General features: G+C 43.6%; 1 protein-coding gene across 1 annotated transcript in view; it reads right to left on the minus strand.

Moving 5' to 3' along the window:
- HMGCLL1 (3-hydroxy-3-methylglutaryl-CoA lyase like 1) overlaps window positions 1-15,797 on the minus strand; it is a 108,887-nt gene that overhangs the window by 56,035 nt on the left and 37,055 nt on the right. The window contains exons 4-5 of the mRNA XM_065401372.1: window positions 14,915-15,010; window positions 12,052-12,200 (exon numbers count right to left, since the gene is read on the minus strand). Of these exons, the coding sequence (XP_065257444.1) occupies window positions 12,052-12,200; window positions 14,915-15,010 (245 nt within the window). The remainder of the gene's footprint in view (window positions 1-12,051; window positions 12,201-14,914; window positions 15,011-15,797) is intronic.

The raw sequence follows: 15,797 nt of genomic DNA on the forward strand, positions 1-15,797 counted from the left end.
ACTATAAATGATATCTGAAGCTCTCAGCCTCTCTCTGTCATCAATCAAAGTACCTAACTACGCTCTCTATGAACACCAAATTCCAACTGAAAATTATAAAGTCTTCAGCCATGCCACCATCATGTAATTCCTTAATGAGTTTCCACAGGTCAGAGACTTTGTCTCTGTATGGGATCTTAGCTCAGTGCTGATAAAGTTAATGGATGCACATGCTGACCTGCTGGGAGAGTGTGCTTTATTTCACCTGACACTAAAAAAAAAAAAAAAATCACAATTACATATGTGAACAGACTGAGTGAGGCTTTGATGACTGATCCTTCTTTCACTGTATTCCACGGGGACAAAGTTGTCTTTGTGTTTGCATAGATTTTTTTTGACAAAACGAGTTTCACTTAAATCAGAGCATTCATCTCCTGGCTATCCTTCCAAAACCTCATTTCACCTGGGAAAAACTAGGCTTCATATACTTGATGTTAAGGGGATGTTATATTCTATTTTAATGGGATGACTCCATTTAGGAAGCCTCCTAATATAAACTTTTTGTAACATTGGGAACCAGCGTAAGGGAAATGCCATTTCCACTCTAAGCCTGTTGAAATGGATTAGATTAGGCATTGAGATGTGTCATGCTTCAGCTAGGGTAATATTATGAGAGAGCCTTAGATCTCACTCTGCTACGGATAGCCTGCTTCCATAGTGTTTCCATTACAACTATATGCAGCAATTCTACTTGGAGTTTTGGACACACGTTTACCAAGACTGTCTCCAGTCATCTGGCATCTAGATATGATGGTCTGCATTGGGAGGAAATTCTTTGATCCTTGTTTAGTTAGAAATTTTCAGCCCACCTTCTTGAAGTTTGTATTGCTAGGTAGACTCCCATAATTGATAACCTGAAGAGGCTTCCAGTAATTGTGGTGGTTCTAGAGAGTTTTGCCTTTGTGTGCTGATGCTACCCACTCATACATTCTCATACTCCTCAGAGCTCCACTCTCTCACCGGATTCTGGAATTTAGCAGAGGGAACTGAAATGCGGGGCTGAAAAGCCCTTTCTACCTCATTTATAAATACTGAATGCTGGGACTGTGCTCATACAGTCCCAATGATCCCCAGAAGGTTCCCAAAATTGTGCAGCACCAGGGAAATTGTGCAGCACGTGCTGCTTACAAACAGGGAAGGACTGGTAGCGGAAGTGGAAGTGGGTGGCAACCTGGGCAGCAGTGACCATGAGATGGTTGAGTTCAGGATCCTCACAAAAGGAAGAAAGGAGAGTTGCAAAATACGTACCCTGGCCTTCAGAAAAGCAGACTTTGACTCCTTAGGGGACTGATGGGCAGGATCCCCTGGGAGGCTAATATGATGGGGAAAGGAATCCGGGAAAGCTGGCTATATTTTAAAGAAGCCTTATTGAGGGCGCAGGAACAAACCATCCTGATGTACAGAACGAATAGCAAATATGGCAGGCAACCAGCTTGGCTTAACAGAGAAATCTTCGGCGAGCTTAAACACAGAAAGGAAGCTTACAAGAAGTGGAAACTTGGTCAGATGACTAGGGAGGAGTATAAAAATATTGCTCGAGCATGCAGGGGTGTAATCAGGAGGGCCAAAACACAACTAGAGTTGCAGCTAGCAAGGGATGTGAAGTGTAACAAGAAGGGTTTCTACAGGTATGTTAGCAACAAGAAAAAGGTCAGGGAAAGTGTGGGACCCTTACTGAATGGGGGAGGCAACCTAGTGACAGATGTGTGGAAAAAGCTGAAGTACTCGATGCTTTTTTTGCCTTGGGCTTCACAGACAAGGTCAGCTCCCACACTGCTGTCCTGGGCAACACAGTATGGGGAGAAGATGAGCAGCCCTCAGTGGTGAAAGAACAGATTAAGGACTATTTAGAAAAGCTAAACATGCACAAGTCCATGGGGCTGGATGCAATGCATCCGAGGGTGCTGAGGGAATTGGCTGATGTGATTGTGGAGCCATTGGCCATTAGCTTTGAAAACTCATGGCAATCGGGGGAGGTACTGGACGATTGGAAAAAAGCAAATATAGTGCCCATCTTTAAAAAAGGGAAGAAGGAGAACCTGGGAAACTACAGACCGGTCAGCCTCACCTCAGTCCCTGGAAAAATCATGGAGCAGGTCCTCAAGGAAACCATTTTGAAGCACTTGGAGGAGAGGAAGGTGATCAGGAACAGTCAGCATGGATTCACCAAGTGCAAGTCATGCCTGACCGACCTGATTGCCTTCTATGATGAAATAACTGGCTCTGTGGATACAGGTAAAGCAGTGGACGTGATATAAGCTTTTGATACAGTCTCCCACAGTATTCTTGCCAGCAAGTTAAAAAAGTATGGATTGGATGAATGGACTATAAGGTGGATATAAAGCTGGCTAGATTGTCGGGCTCAATGGGTAGTGATCAATGGCCCGATGTCTAGTTGGCAGCCAGTATCAAGCAGAGTGCCCCAGGGGTCGGTCCTGGGGCCGGTTTTGTTCAACATCTTTATTAATGATCTGGATGATGGGATAAATTGCACCCTCAGCAAGTTCGTGGATGACACTAAGCTGGGAGGGAGAGGTAGATATGCTAGAGGGTAGAGATAAGGTCCAGACTGACCTAGACAAATTGGAGGATTGGGCCAAAAGAAATCTGATGAGGTCCAACAAGGACAAGTGCAGAGTCCTGGATTTAGGACGGAAGAATCCCATGCACTGCTACAGGCTGGGGACCGACTGGCTAAGCAGCAGTTCTGCAGAAAAGGACCTGGGGATTACAGTGAATGAGAAGCTGGATATGAGTCAGCAGTGTGCTCTTATTGCCAAGAAGGCTAACGGCATATTGGGCTGCAATAGTAGGAGCACTGCCAGTAGATCGAGGGAAGTGATTATTCCCCTCTATTCGGCACTGGTGAGGCTACATCTGGAGTATTGTGTCCAGTTTTGGGCCCCCACTACAGAAAGGATGTGGACAAATTAGAGAGAGTCCAGTGGAGGGCAACAAAAAATCAGGGGGCTGGGGCACATGACTTACGATGAGAGGCTGCGGGAACTGGGCTTGTTTAGTCTGCAGAAGAGAAGAGTGAGGAAATGATAGCAGCCTTCAACTACCGGAAGGGGGGTTCCAAAGAGGATGGAGCTAGGCTGTTCTAAGGGTATGTCTACACTACAGGATTAATTCGAATTTATATAATTCGAATTTAGGAAACCGATTTTATAAATTCGAATGTATTCGGCCACACTAGGCACCATTAATTCGGTGGTTTGCGTCCAAGCTACCATAGTAGCATCGATTTCCAGAGCGTTGCATTGTGGGTAGCTTTTCCATAGCTATCCCATAGATCCCGCAGTCTCCACCCCCCTTGGAATTCTGGGTTGAGACCCCAGTGCATGATGGGGCAAAAAACATTGTCGCAGGTAGTTCTGGGTACAGCCTCCCCCTCCCTCCCTGAAAGCAACGGCAGACAACCATTTCGCGCCTTTTTTCCTGAGTGAACTCTGCAGACTCCATTCTGCATCAAGCATGGATCCCGTTGTGCTCCAGAACGCAGTCTTGAACATTATAAACACCTCGCGCTTTCTCGTGGAGTTTATGCTTACACAGGACCAGAAAAAAGAGGCGAGGAGGAGGAGGCGGCGATTGCAGCGCAGCGACCAGCGTGATGAGGACATGGACACGGACACAGAATTCTCTGAGACCGCGGGCCCCGGTGCTTTGGAGATTATGATGTTAATGGGCCAGGTTATAGGCTTGGAACGCCGATTCTGGGCCCGGGAAACAAGCACAGACTGGTGGGACCGCATAGTGTTGCAGGTGTGGGACGATTCCCAGTGGCTGAGAAACTTTCGCATGCGTAAGGGCACTTTCATGGAACTTTGTGACTTGCTTTCCCCTGCCCTGAAGCGCCAGAATACCAAGATGAGAGCAGCCCTCACAGTTGAGAAGCGAGTGGCGATAGCCCTGTGGAAGCTTGCAACGCCAGACAGCTACCGGTCAGTCGGGAATCAATTTGGAGTGGGCAAATCTACTGTGGGGGCTGCTGTGATGCAAGTAGCCAAAGCAATCACGGAGGTGCTGCTACGAAAGGTAGTGACTCTGGGAAATGTGCAGGTCATAGTGGATGGCTTTGCTGCAATGGGATTCCCTAACTGTGGTGGGGCAATAGATGGAACCCATATTCCTATCTTGGCACCGGAGCACCAGGGTACCCAGTACATAAACCGCAAGGGGTACTTCTCAATGGTGCTGCAAGCACTTGTGGATCACAAGGGACGTTTCACCAACATCCATGTGGGCTGGCCGGGAAGGGTTCATGACGCTCGCGTCTTCAGGAACACCAATCTGTTTAAACGGCTGCAGCAAGGGACTTACTTTCCGGACCAGAAAATAACCGTGGGGGATGTTGAAATGCCAATTGTTATTCTTGGGGACCCAGCCTACCCCTTAATGCCATGGCTCATGAAGCCATACACAGGCAGCCTGGACAGGAGTCAGGAGTTGTTCAACTACAGGCTGAGCAAGTGCAGAATGGTGGTAGAATGTGCATTTGGCCGTTTAAAAGGTCGCTGGCGATCCTTATTGACTCGCTCAGACCTCAGCCAAACCAATATCCCCATTGTTATTACTGCTTGCTGTGTGCTTCACAATCTCTGTGAGAGCAAGGGGGAGACCTTTATGGCAGGGTGGGAGGCTGAGGCAAATCGCCTGGCTGCTGATTACTCGCAGCCAGACACCAGGGCGATTAGAAGAGCACACGATGAAGCGCTGCGCATTAGGGAAGCTTTGAAAACCAGTTTCATGACTGGCCAGGCTACAGTGTGAAATTTATGTTTGTTTATCCTTCCTGAAAACCCGCCCCCTTTATTGACTCATTCTCTGTAAGGAACCCACCCTCCCCCTTCCCCCAGCTTGCTTTCAAAGGAAATAAAGTCACCATTGTTTAAAAATCATTTATTCTTTATTAATTGATTATAAAAAGAGGGAGAGAACCTGAGTGGGGTTTGGGAGGAGGATCAGCGGGAAGGAAAAGCCCAGTAAAAAAAGGTTAAGAAAATGGCAGCCTTTTGCTTGGGCTGTCCACTGGGGTGGAATGGGAGGGTGTACGGAGCCTCCCCCCCCCGTGTTCTTACACGTCTGGGTGTGGAGGCTATGGAACATGGTGAGGAGGTAGGGGGGTTATACAGGGGCTGTAGCGGCACAGAACCTGAGTGGGGTTTGGGAGGAGGATCTGCGGGAAGGAAAAGCCCAGTAAAAAAAGGTTAAAAAAATGGCAGCCTTTTGCTTGGGCTGTCCACTGGGGTGGAATGGGAGGGTGTACGGAGCCTCCCCCCCCGTGTTCTTACACGTCTGGGTGTGGAGGCTATGGAACATGGTGAGGAGGTAGGGGGGTTATACAGGGGCTGTAGCGGCACTCTGTTCTCCAGCAGCCGTTCCTGAAGCTCCACCAGACGCCGGAGCATGTCTGTTTGCTCACGCAGCAGCCCCAGCGTTGCTTCCCGACTCCTCTGATCTTCCTGCCGCCACCTCTCATCTCGAGCGTCTCTCCTCTCCTCACGTTGGTCCCTTCTGTCCTCACGTTGGTCCCTCATGTCCTCACGTTGGTCCCTCCTGTCCTCACGGTCACTGGCTTCTTTCCTATACTTGCAAACCGTCTCCTTCCACTCATTCAGATGAGCTCTTTCATTCCTGGTGGATTGCATGATTTCGGAAAACATCTCTTCTCTCGTCTTTTTTTTACGACGCCTTATCTGGGATAGCCTTCGGGAAGGAGGAGGGAGGCTTGAAACATTTGCACCTGCTGGAGGGAGTGAAAAAAGGAGAGAATTTTTTTAAAAGATACATTTTTCAGAACAATGCTTATACTCTTTCACGGTGTATACTATTCACATTACATAGCACATGTGATTTCTGTGCAAGGTCGCATTTTGCCTCTTAATATTGAGTGCCTGTGGCTTTGCTGCTAGAGATCACAGACGCAGGTCGGGGCAACAGAATTCACCTTGCATGCTGCCATGGTAAGCCACTGTCTTTAGGCTTCTGCGCCCTGCTTTCCCACATACCAAGCAAAGCCCGTTGTGCTGCAGTTTTCCTGTTAGCTTGTTTTCTGCTGCTGAAGGTTAACACCCCCCCCCCATCCAATTCTCTGGGATGAGTGCTTTCTCCCTCCCCCCACCGCGTGGCTGGTATCAGGGAAGATCCCTGCAGGAACCAAACTAACACCCCCCCCCCCACCCGCCATGAATTCTCTGGGATGAGTGCTTTCTCCCTCCCCCCACCGCGTGGCTGGTATCAGGGAAGATCCCTGCAGGAACCAAACTAACACCCCCCCCCCCCCGCCATGAATTCTCTGGGATGAGTGCTTTCTCCCTCCCCCCACCGCGTGGCTGGTATCAGGGAAGATCCCTGCAGGAACCAAACTAACACCCCCCCCCCCCACCCGCCATGAATTCTCTGGGATGAGTGCTTTCTCCCTCCCCCCACCGCGTGGCTGGTATCAGGGAAGATCCCTGCTAGCAAAACGCGAAAAGCTCTGGGCCAATCCTCCCCCCCCCCCCTTGCACTTGGCTAAATGCAGGGAAGGATTTCTTTTCAGCCACAGGCAAACAGCCCAGTAGGAACGGCCACCTCAGTCCCCTTAATTAAATTCCCTTATTTCAACCAGGTTACCCTAAGCGATATCACTCTCCTGAGGATTACACAGCAAGATAAAGAACGGATGTTGCTTGAATGCCAGCAAACACCGGGACCATACGCTGCCAGGCTCTGTCAGGCAATGATACCAGATTACTTGCTACTAGCATGGCGTGGTCAAGTGTCCTACCATGGAGGACGGAATAAGGCTGCACTGCCCAGAAACCTTGTGGCAAGGCTTTTGGAGTACCTCCAGGAGAGCTTCATGGAGATGTCCCTGGAGGATTTCCGCTCCATCCCCAGACATGTTAACAGACTTTTCCAGTAGCTGTACTGGCTGCGAATGCATCCCAAGTGCTCAGGGCAAATTAATCATTAAAAATGCTTGCTTTTAAACCATGTTTTATATTTTAAAAGGTAAACTCACCTGAGGTCCCTTCCATGGGGTCATGGTCTTGGGTGCTGGCTTGGGAGGGTACTTCAGTCAGGGTGAGAAACAGTTCCTGGCTGTTGGGGAGAACGGAGAGCTGGGTGCTCTCTGCCAGCTCGTCCTCCTCCTCCTCCTCTTCCCCTTCCACGGAATCATCAGGTGTACCTGATGAGATTATCCCCAGCTCGGAATCCACAGTCAGAGGTGGGGTAGTGGTGGCGGCCCCCCCTAGAAATGCATTTAGCTCAGCGTAGAAGCGGCATGTCCGCGGCTCTGACCCGGAGCGACCGTTTGCCTCCTTTGCTTTTTGATAGGCTTGTCTGAGCTCCTTGACTTTCACGCGGCACTGATCTGTGTCCCTATTGTGGCCTCTCTCCATCATGCCCTTGGAAATTTTTTCATAAGTTTTGGCATTTCGTCTTTTCGAACGCAGTTCAGCTAGCACTGAATCCTCTCCCCATATAGAGATCAAATCCAGTACCTCCTGTACGGTCCATGCTGGTGCTCTTTTTCGATTATCAGCCTGCATGGTTACCTGTGCTGATGAGCTCTCTGTGGTCACCTGTGCTCTCCACGCTGTGCAAACAGGAAATGAAATTCAAATGTTCCCGGGGCTTTTCCTGTCCACCTGGCCAGTGCATGCGAGTTCAGATTGCTGGCCAGAGCGGTCACAATGGTGCACTGTGGGATAGCTCCTGGAGGCCAATAACATCGAATTGCGGCCACACTAACGCTAATTCGAATTGACAAATTCGATTTTGGCGCTACTCCGCTCGTCGGGGTGGAGTACAGAAATCGAATTAAAGGGCTCTTTAATTCGAATTAAATGGCTTCGTTGTGTGGATGGGTCAAGCGTTAATTCGAATTAAGGCAGCTAAATCCGAATTAAAGTCGTAGTGTAGACCAGGCCTCAGTGGTGGCAGATGACAGAATGAGGAACAATGGTCTCAAGTTGCAGTGGGGGAGGTCTAGGTTGGATATTAGGAAGCACTATTTCACTAGGAGGGTGGTGAAGCACTGGAATGGGTTACCTAGGGAGGTGTTGGAATCTCTATCCTTAGAGGTTTTTAAGGCCCAGCTTGACAAAGCCCTGGCTGGGATGATTTAGTTGGTGTTGGTCCTGCTTTGAGCAGGGGGTTGGACTAGATGACATCCTGAGGTCTCTTCTAACCCTAATCTTCTATGATTCTATGAAATACATCTCACAAGCATCAATATGCAGAAACACTCAAAAAACCACAGTACCTCATAAACTACCTCTCTTTGATTCTACTCTTTTCTGTTTCTTTAACCAGTTTTTAATTCATGGCAATACTTTACTTCCCATTCCATAGCTACTTAGCTCCTGAACAGCTTTTTGTGAGGGACTGTAACCAAGTGGTTTACCCTTGGGTAGAAAAGCCTTGGTACAAACCAACTGTGACTACTGAATGAGCCCCACCTGAGGGGAATCAGGTAATTTCCTATAAAGAGCCGATGGTGGCTACAGTTAGACTGTAGTCAGATTGTGGGGGGCTCCTGCAGGGAAGGCTCTGAGATCAGGGGAATTGCTTCCAGCAAGGAAGGACCCTGAGCAGACCTGGGGCATTTGAGTTGTACCCAGCTGAAGGGCAGACTTGTGTTTAGTTTTGAACTTGAAATTAATAAATGAGACCCTAAGGTAGGCTGTTGTGATTCGACTGGAAAAACCCTGTGTGGAGCTTATTTGGGGAACCAAGAAGGGAAACAGAGATGAGGGGCTGAGGGGAGGGCTGCCCTGAGACCTCTAGAGAAAGTCATGTGGCGGCCACTCATGTAAGAGACTTATTCAAAAAATTTTAGAATAATGCGTGTCAGCTGGTTCTCCATTATCCACAATTTTGCTGACATGCTAAAAGTGTTTTAGCAGATGAGAGGCCATGCTAGTTTGTTTCTGTCATACCATGTCCGTCTTGATGTTTTATAATTCATTGATTTGTTTCAACCAGCTTTCTTGATACTGAAGTAAGGATCAGTGCTCCTATCGCCTTCTTTAAATATTACGTTTGCTATTCTCTTGGGTGAATACCATTCAGTCCGGGTAACTGGTTGCTTTTTAATTCATCTTCTCTTTTGATACCTCAATCTCTGATTGTACCTCATCTCTATTACCTAAAACAATGGGTCTGAAGTACATATCTCCCAGAATGGGCCCTTTGTGATGAAGAGAGATGGGGAAAAAACAAACAAACAAACAAACAAAAACCCACACCATTTAGCTTCTCTGAACTATCCTTGTCCTTTTTAAGTGGGCCCTTTATTCCCTGATTGATTGATTGATTTATTCCCCTTTATTCCTTGATCCAGCAGATCCTCTAAACTCTCTTGCAGGTTTCCCCGCATCTGAATTATTCACTTTTCTCAGAGAATTATAGTAGACAGAGAAGGCATAAAAGGGAAGCAAGAGCTGGGGTTACAGTTAAGTCACGATTTTCACTGTTGACTTTGAATGTCCTTGCTTTGTGCCATAACTGATATTAAACAATCCTCTCAAGTGTGGTATAACATTGCACATGGGACTACAGACTCGTTGAAAAGTGTTGCATGCACCAAGAGATTTCACGTAGGTTTGCATACTTAATGAAACATCAGATCACTATTTTAGGTGCACAAAGTGAACACATTTTTAATTGAAGTTTGATTATGCTTTCCTATGGTTCTAGTCTCCCCAATCTCTCCACCTCTTGTTTGTTGATTTACACCTTTACTTCATTTTCTGTTTTGTTTCTTCTCCCGCACCACCCCAACCTTAATTGCTTCAGTATTCCATCTGTTTCTACTCTACTCAGTTAGGTGTCTGCTTTTCGGTCTGATTCCTTTTACTTTCTCTCTATCCTCCCACCTCCTTCTGTTCCTCACTTTTCCTGCTGGGTGGGTAAAAAAGTGGCCAGTCAGTCAGTAGACAATAAATACATTGTGGGAACAGCTTAGTCTCATTATATTTCAGTGTAAATAGCACCAGCACAATTGCTGCTGGAACATCACAGAGGAGTCCAGACATACTATATATGGAAAAAGCAATAGGTTGTAACTTTATTAAACATGTGCAAGCTAATGGAGAGCAGATAGGTAGCTACTACAAACTCTGACTTCACCCTGGACCCCACCATCGCGAGGATATCACCATTTGAGCCTCAATGTCACTGTCTTGGGTATTTATCCCATGGATCAACTATGTATTCTTTTCCCTGATACTCATTTCATATTCAGGCTTACCCTGACATTATCAGTTTTCCAGGTATCCCAATCCCATAAGAGATTTTTGGAAGCAAGCCTCCTCACTCTACCAAGATTGTGACTACCCCCTTAAGATAGTCCAGGAGTCACAAGGAAAGAGCCTTATGGAAAGAATAGCAACTTAACATGGCAACATAAAAATTAATAGAATTATAAGCAATTGATATCTAAAGAAGTTGGTACAAATATTTAGGTTACAAAAATAACACAACAAGATAGCAACTGCAATAAAATCCACAAGCTAGTATAATATAAAATAGGCTTGGAAGGATTAGATTTGTTGGTAAATGTTGATATCATCATATGCACAAACCAACAAACAGTATTTCCATTGATAATCGAAATTTACAGACAGGAAAATTAAGAAAAATGCTGCTTGAGAACTTAGAGTTTGATTTAAGGCTATTTACTTCATATATTTTGCATGTGATGTTAACAATTTGTGTGTTAATGGTTATAAACCTTTAACTTTTTGAATCTCAACATCTACCGGTTATTAAATAATGATTATATGACCTACATTGTCTAACTTCCAATCATTTCCAGCAATTGCATAAATTTAAATCAAGTCTTAAAATAAACATTGATACCTGTCAAAAATAGTTTTTTAAATTGAATTCTGCCATGCCTACATATAAACAATATAGCAAGAATCAATGGCATTGGTGACTATGTGGTCTACTAGTTCTAGCACAGGGCTGGGAATCAGGAGTTTTGGCGTGCATTCCCAATTCATCACTAACTCTGTGTAACCTTGGGCAAATCACATCTTCGATTTCAATTTCTCCATCTATAAAATAGGAAAAATAATTCCTAACAAGGCATGGAAGCCTCTCACAAGCTAGTACGGTATTCTCTATTTGGGATTTAAAGTCTTGCTATATATATTGCATTCAGTGACTGAATATAATAGTGGAATATAGACACAGGACAGGAAACAGGTCACCATCTGTTTCAGGTATATATGAATGAGTGTGTTGGGTGGGGTGGTTATGGTTAATTTCTCTGGCCAGTAGACTTGCTTTGTTTTGGGGTGGACTGGGAAAATCCTGAAACGTGTAACTCTTTACAGTGAGACAGGAGATGTAACGGGGAAACAAGGATGGTTAAGAAGCCTGTAATTTTATACTCTAAATTTCCCTGAAAAGGAGATATTCTGGAGAAATGAATATACTTGAGAGGTCAAGAGCATGATGCACTGGAAACTCTGCAAGTTTCAACCCCTGGAGTTTCCAGAGTAACTTTTCTCCCTCTCATGGTTTTTCTGCTGGAGGAAATTTATCATATAATTTCTATGTATTGATTCACTGCCTCCAAGTAATAAAAATGTAAAAGCCCACCTACTTTATTTTCATGACTCAGAAAAAAAACAATATTGTGAGTTCTTACTACTGGTCACTGTACATAACAGCACATACCAAACATTATTCTCAGACTTGTGGCAACAGCATTGATAAAAACAGTGCATAAAAAAAGGATATAAACTAATACGTAAAAATTAGTTTTTGCATTTTGGAACAAAGCAACATTTATCAATAGTTGCTAAAATGTAGAGAGCAAAAATATGTTTGAGCTTTTAGAAAATATTGTTACAGAATGGATACTATTAATAAAAATTATTTAAAATGTATGGAATTTGATCATGTCAATTTCTGTTGGTTAACCAACAACAACATGACTATGAAGTTACATTGCAAACTGCAGTTCATAAATTGAGATTACAAATGAAGCTTTATAATTACCCTCGTACTGGAATATTCATATTTCGTGCTGATTTAGTAACTTCTTCAAATTTTTCTATGCTTTCTTCTATAGAACAATTAATATTCATTTTGTTGAAAGATTCAGATGCTGCACCAAATACTGATACCTCTGTAGCTCCTGCTGCAATCTGTAAAATGTAATTCAATAAAACAGAACTGTAAAGATGTATAAATATAAGTAAGTTAAGTATGGTATTCTGTAATGAAAGAAGAAATTCTAGATCCTTAGTTTTAAACAAATTTAACAATATATTAGTCAATATAGTATACAGTATATAACTCTATCTGAAGTTATAATAATTGCAACTTTAACTCTAAATTTTCTTCAGTCTATTTCCAACCATACCGATTTTGTATCATTTGCTCTCTTAATTAACTCAAATCGTCAGGGTATACTTCCTTCCCTTTGTTATTAATTGGGATAAGGCCAGTTACTGCTTTATCAATTAATACACGAGTTTTTAAAATGATAAGCTTAGGTATTAAATTGTAAGAAATGATGCAAAATATGATAATAAAATAAACTATTAACTGCAGTGATTCGGGCATATTACATGCCATTTATGCTATTGACACGTGCTGTTTAAATATCATTTATAGAGCAAATAAAAAACAATCTAAAATGTCAATTGGCTCCACACAATCTGTTCTCCATACCTTTAATGGGACTTATCCACATACATCCCTGATCCTTGGGGAGAGGGGGGAAATCCCTCAAGAATTCTGGGCTTGTCCACACCCAGTTTTTGTACCACTTTAATCTTATCTGTTTCAAAACAGATTCGTTAAATTGGTACAACCTCCTAGTGTAGACAGAGATAGGAGGTGCTTATGTCAGTATAGTTTATTTCCCTAAATGTAGGAGCATCTTTATCTACACAGATAGCTAAAGCAGTACAAATTTGGGGAGAAAGGCAAGCCAACCCCTTTACACCATTCTCCTAAAAAACCCAGGCTCTGGGTTAGGTCCCAATCTGGCTGTGCACAAGCAGTCCCCACTTACATCACAGGAGGATGGAGAGGGTCAGACTGACTTTCTCCTATGTTCTTGATGGTGTTATTTTCTTTCCCTCTAGTTCTAAATGGTTTGGGGTATGTCTACACTGCAATTAAAAGCTGACTCGGGCTAAGCGGTTGTTTAACTGAGGTATAGATGTTTGGGATGGGAGGGTCCCAAAGCTTGGGCTGCAGCCCGAACTCAAACATCTACACTGCAATTAAACAGCCCCTTAGACCAAGCCCCACAAGCCTACATCAGCTGGCACGGGCCAACCACAGGTTTTTAATTGTAGTGTAGACATACCCTTAGTCTCCATCATGCAGCTCAAACACAATCTGTTCTGAGATTAAACTGCTGACAGCAATAATGGGAAGAAGGTAAAATAAATTTGAGGGAGAAGGGAACAACATTCCATGAGAAAAAAACATTCCATGTTTGATTCGGGAAGGTTTGTTTCCCATTGGAAGGGAACCAGGGCAAAGACAGTGTGATCTAGCAGTCACAGCTCGCCTAGCACAATACAGTAGTCAGCAAGCCAGTCTCAGAATAAACACTGGATCCCAGATCAACAGACGAGTCAGGGTCAGAGTCAGGCCAGGGTGAGAGACCAGAGGTTGTGGCCTGGCTGGAGCCCCAGGGCAGGGGCAGAGTCAGGTTACTAGATCACAGGCAGGGTCACAGATGACTATTAGGCTGAAATTAGGAGGCAATATTCAGGCTCAGAATCAGCCTTGGGTCAGAGACCAAAAATCAGCAAGTCTGCACAGTTGCCCAGACAACTTCCTGGGCCATACACCATGGTTAAATAGTGATCATGGGCCAATCAGAAGGCCAGAGTTTGCTGTCACTCTGGACCATTTGGGTGGTATGTCTTGCTGTGCCTAATCTCCACAGTACTCCTTGGAGAGGTCTTGACATGACAAGGTGGGCATGTCAGCTGCCCCAGCTCCACAGCCCTGGGTTCTAATCCTGAAGATTCTTACACCTGTTCTCCTAAGCCCCTGTGTTTTCTTCTCCTATCCACCACCCTATCTCATGGCTCTCAGCATGCTGATCTGCAGCCTCAACCTAACAGCCGAAGAGCAAGTCAGCAGGTTCTGCTGACGCTGAACTATAAATTCAACAGGGCAATATACTGCAGGATTGGGGCCTAAACTCCCAGCTTTGGTAAAAAAATGAAATTGCCATCCCACAAGAATTTCCAAATTTCATTTAGTCCCCACTCAGAAAAAAAGTAGAAATCTTGACATTTTTCACAAAATGAAATATTCTAAAATATTTTGACCTTATTGATACATTTCTTTTCAGTAATGTTGAAACTGTTAGTTTTGACTTTACCCTTTTGACTATTACAATATAACATAAGATTAAAATAATAGTCGAAACAAAACATTTTGACCTTACAGAAAAGGTCATTTCCTATTGAAAATTCTGACAAAAATCAGTATTTCACAAAAACTTTTCAATTTGGCTGAATCTGCATTTTCTGATGGAAAAGCATTTTATTGGGAAATTTTCAACCGGCTGTAGCATCAACAAGCTAAAGAATGAAAAGGAATTATTTGTTTCTTTCTTAGGGTATGTACTACAACATTTATGGCATCTTGCAAAGGACTGTGTGGTTGATACTGGCCACTAAAATGACATTTATGGAATTTAATCTCACTCTGTAAAATTTGTGAGTTTGCTTCATGAAAACTGACACTTTTTCAGAAAAAAAAATACAGCCTAATTCTAACAGGACTGGGTGAATGATATGAAATAGCTGGTTTAAGGTACCGTGCATAAAGTGTTTGAAACATGAAGAACTCAACTGTAGACACACTCTAGCAATCCACTTACAGCAGAATGAAAACCTTGAAGATTAGGTGTGAGTACAGGATATTGGACCCCAGGATGCCGCTCGATCCTTCTCATTACTTCTGTGTGATCTGCCATCTTAAATACATAAATATTTTGCATTTATTTTTCAGTTATGCTAATTAACAATTATCTACTGACTATTTTAAAAAAAGGTAGATATGAATTTAAGGATGGATGCAATTCTGCTTTGTCATAAGGTCATATAATAGCAGAAATAATACACTATAACAGAGCATTGACTGCATTACACCGTGCTTTGTCTTGTTTATGCATATAGTTAATGAAAAAAGTATGATCTATAGCTAGAGATTTGAAAAACGTGCAATATGTGTGAGAAAAAAATAACAAGATTCTATGGAATATAAAAGTTTCTGTGTTCATTTCTATTTTGATAATCCAGAAAATACAATATTCAAGCTAATAAGGAAGCTATGATTTAAGAGAGACATTGGTGGTGACGTGCCATGTAATTTAGGGTTCATTAGATTTATGAAGAATGCTACTTCGTTATATAGAATTATCATAAATACTACAAAAAAGCCTATAATTTTCAAGCTAGTATATAAACGTTAACCCCTCTGTTTTACTAAGGCATTCATCATGAGAATGGGATCTGTCTGTGGGTTTAAACTTTTCCTGCAGCTTCCACATGTCATAATCTTCTCCTTATTAGAGCAATTTATTACTATGTAAATTATTCTAGTTTAATAAACAGAGGATTACGATGTCAGGTGTAGACAAGGAGCAGCAGCAGATGAAGCCTAAGGAACAAAGATTCTATTGTCAAACAAAAGCCTTTGGGTAAAATTTTCAAAAGCACCTAAGTGACACAGGAGCCCAAATCTCACCGAAAGTCCATGGT

This window comes from Emys orbicularis, chromosome 3 (genome assembly GCF_028017835.1).
Source record: "Emys orbicularis isolate rEmyOrb1 chromosome 3, rEmyOrb1.hap1, whole genome shotgun sequence".
In the NCBI taxonomy this organism is placed as follows: Eukaryota; Metazoa; Chordata; order Testudines; family Emydidae; genus Emys; species Emys orbicularis.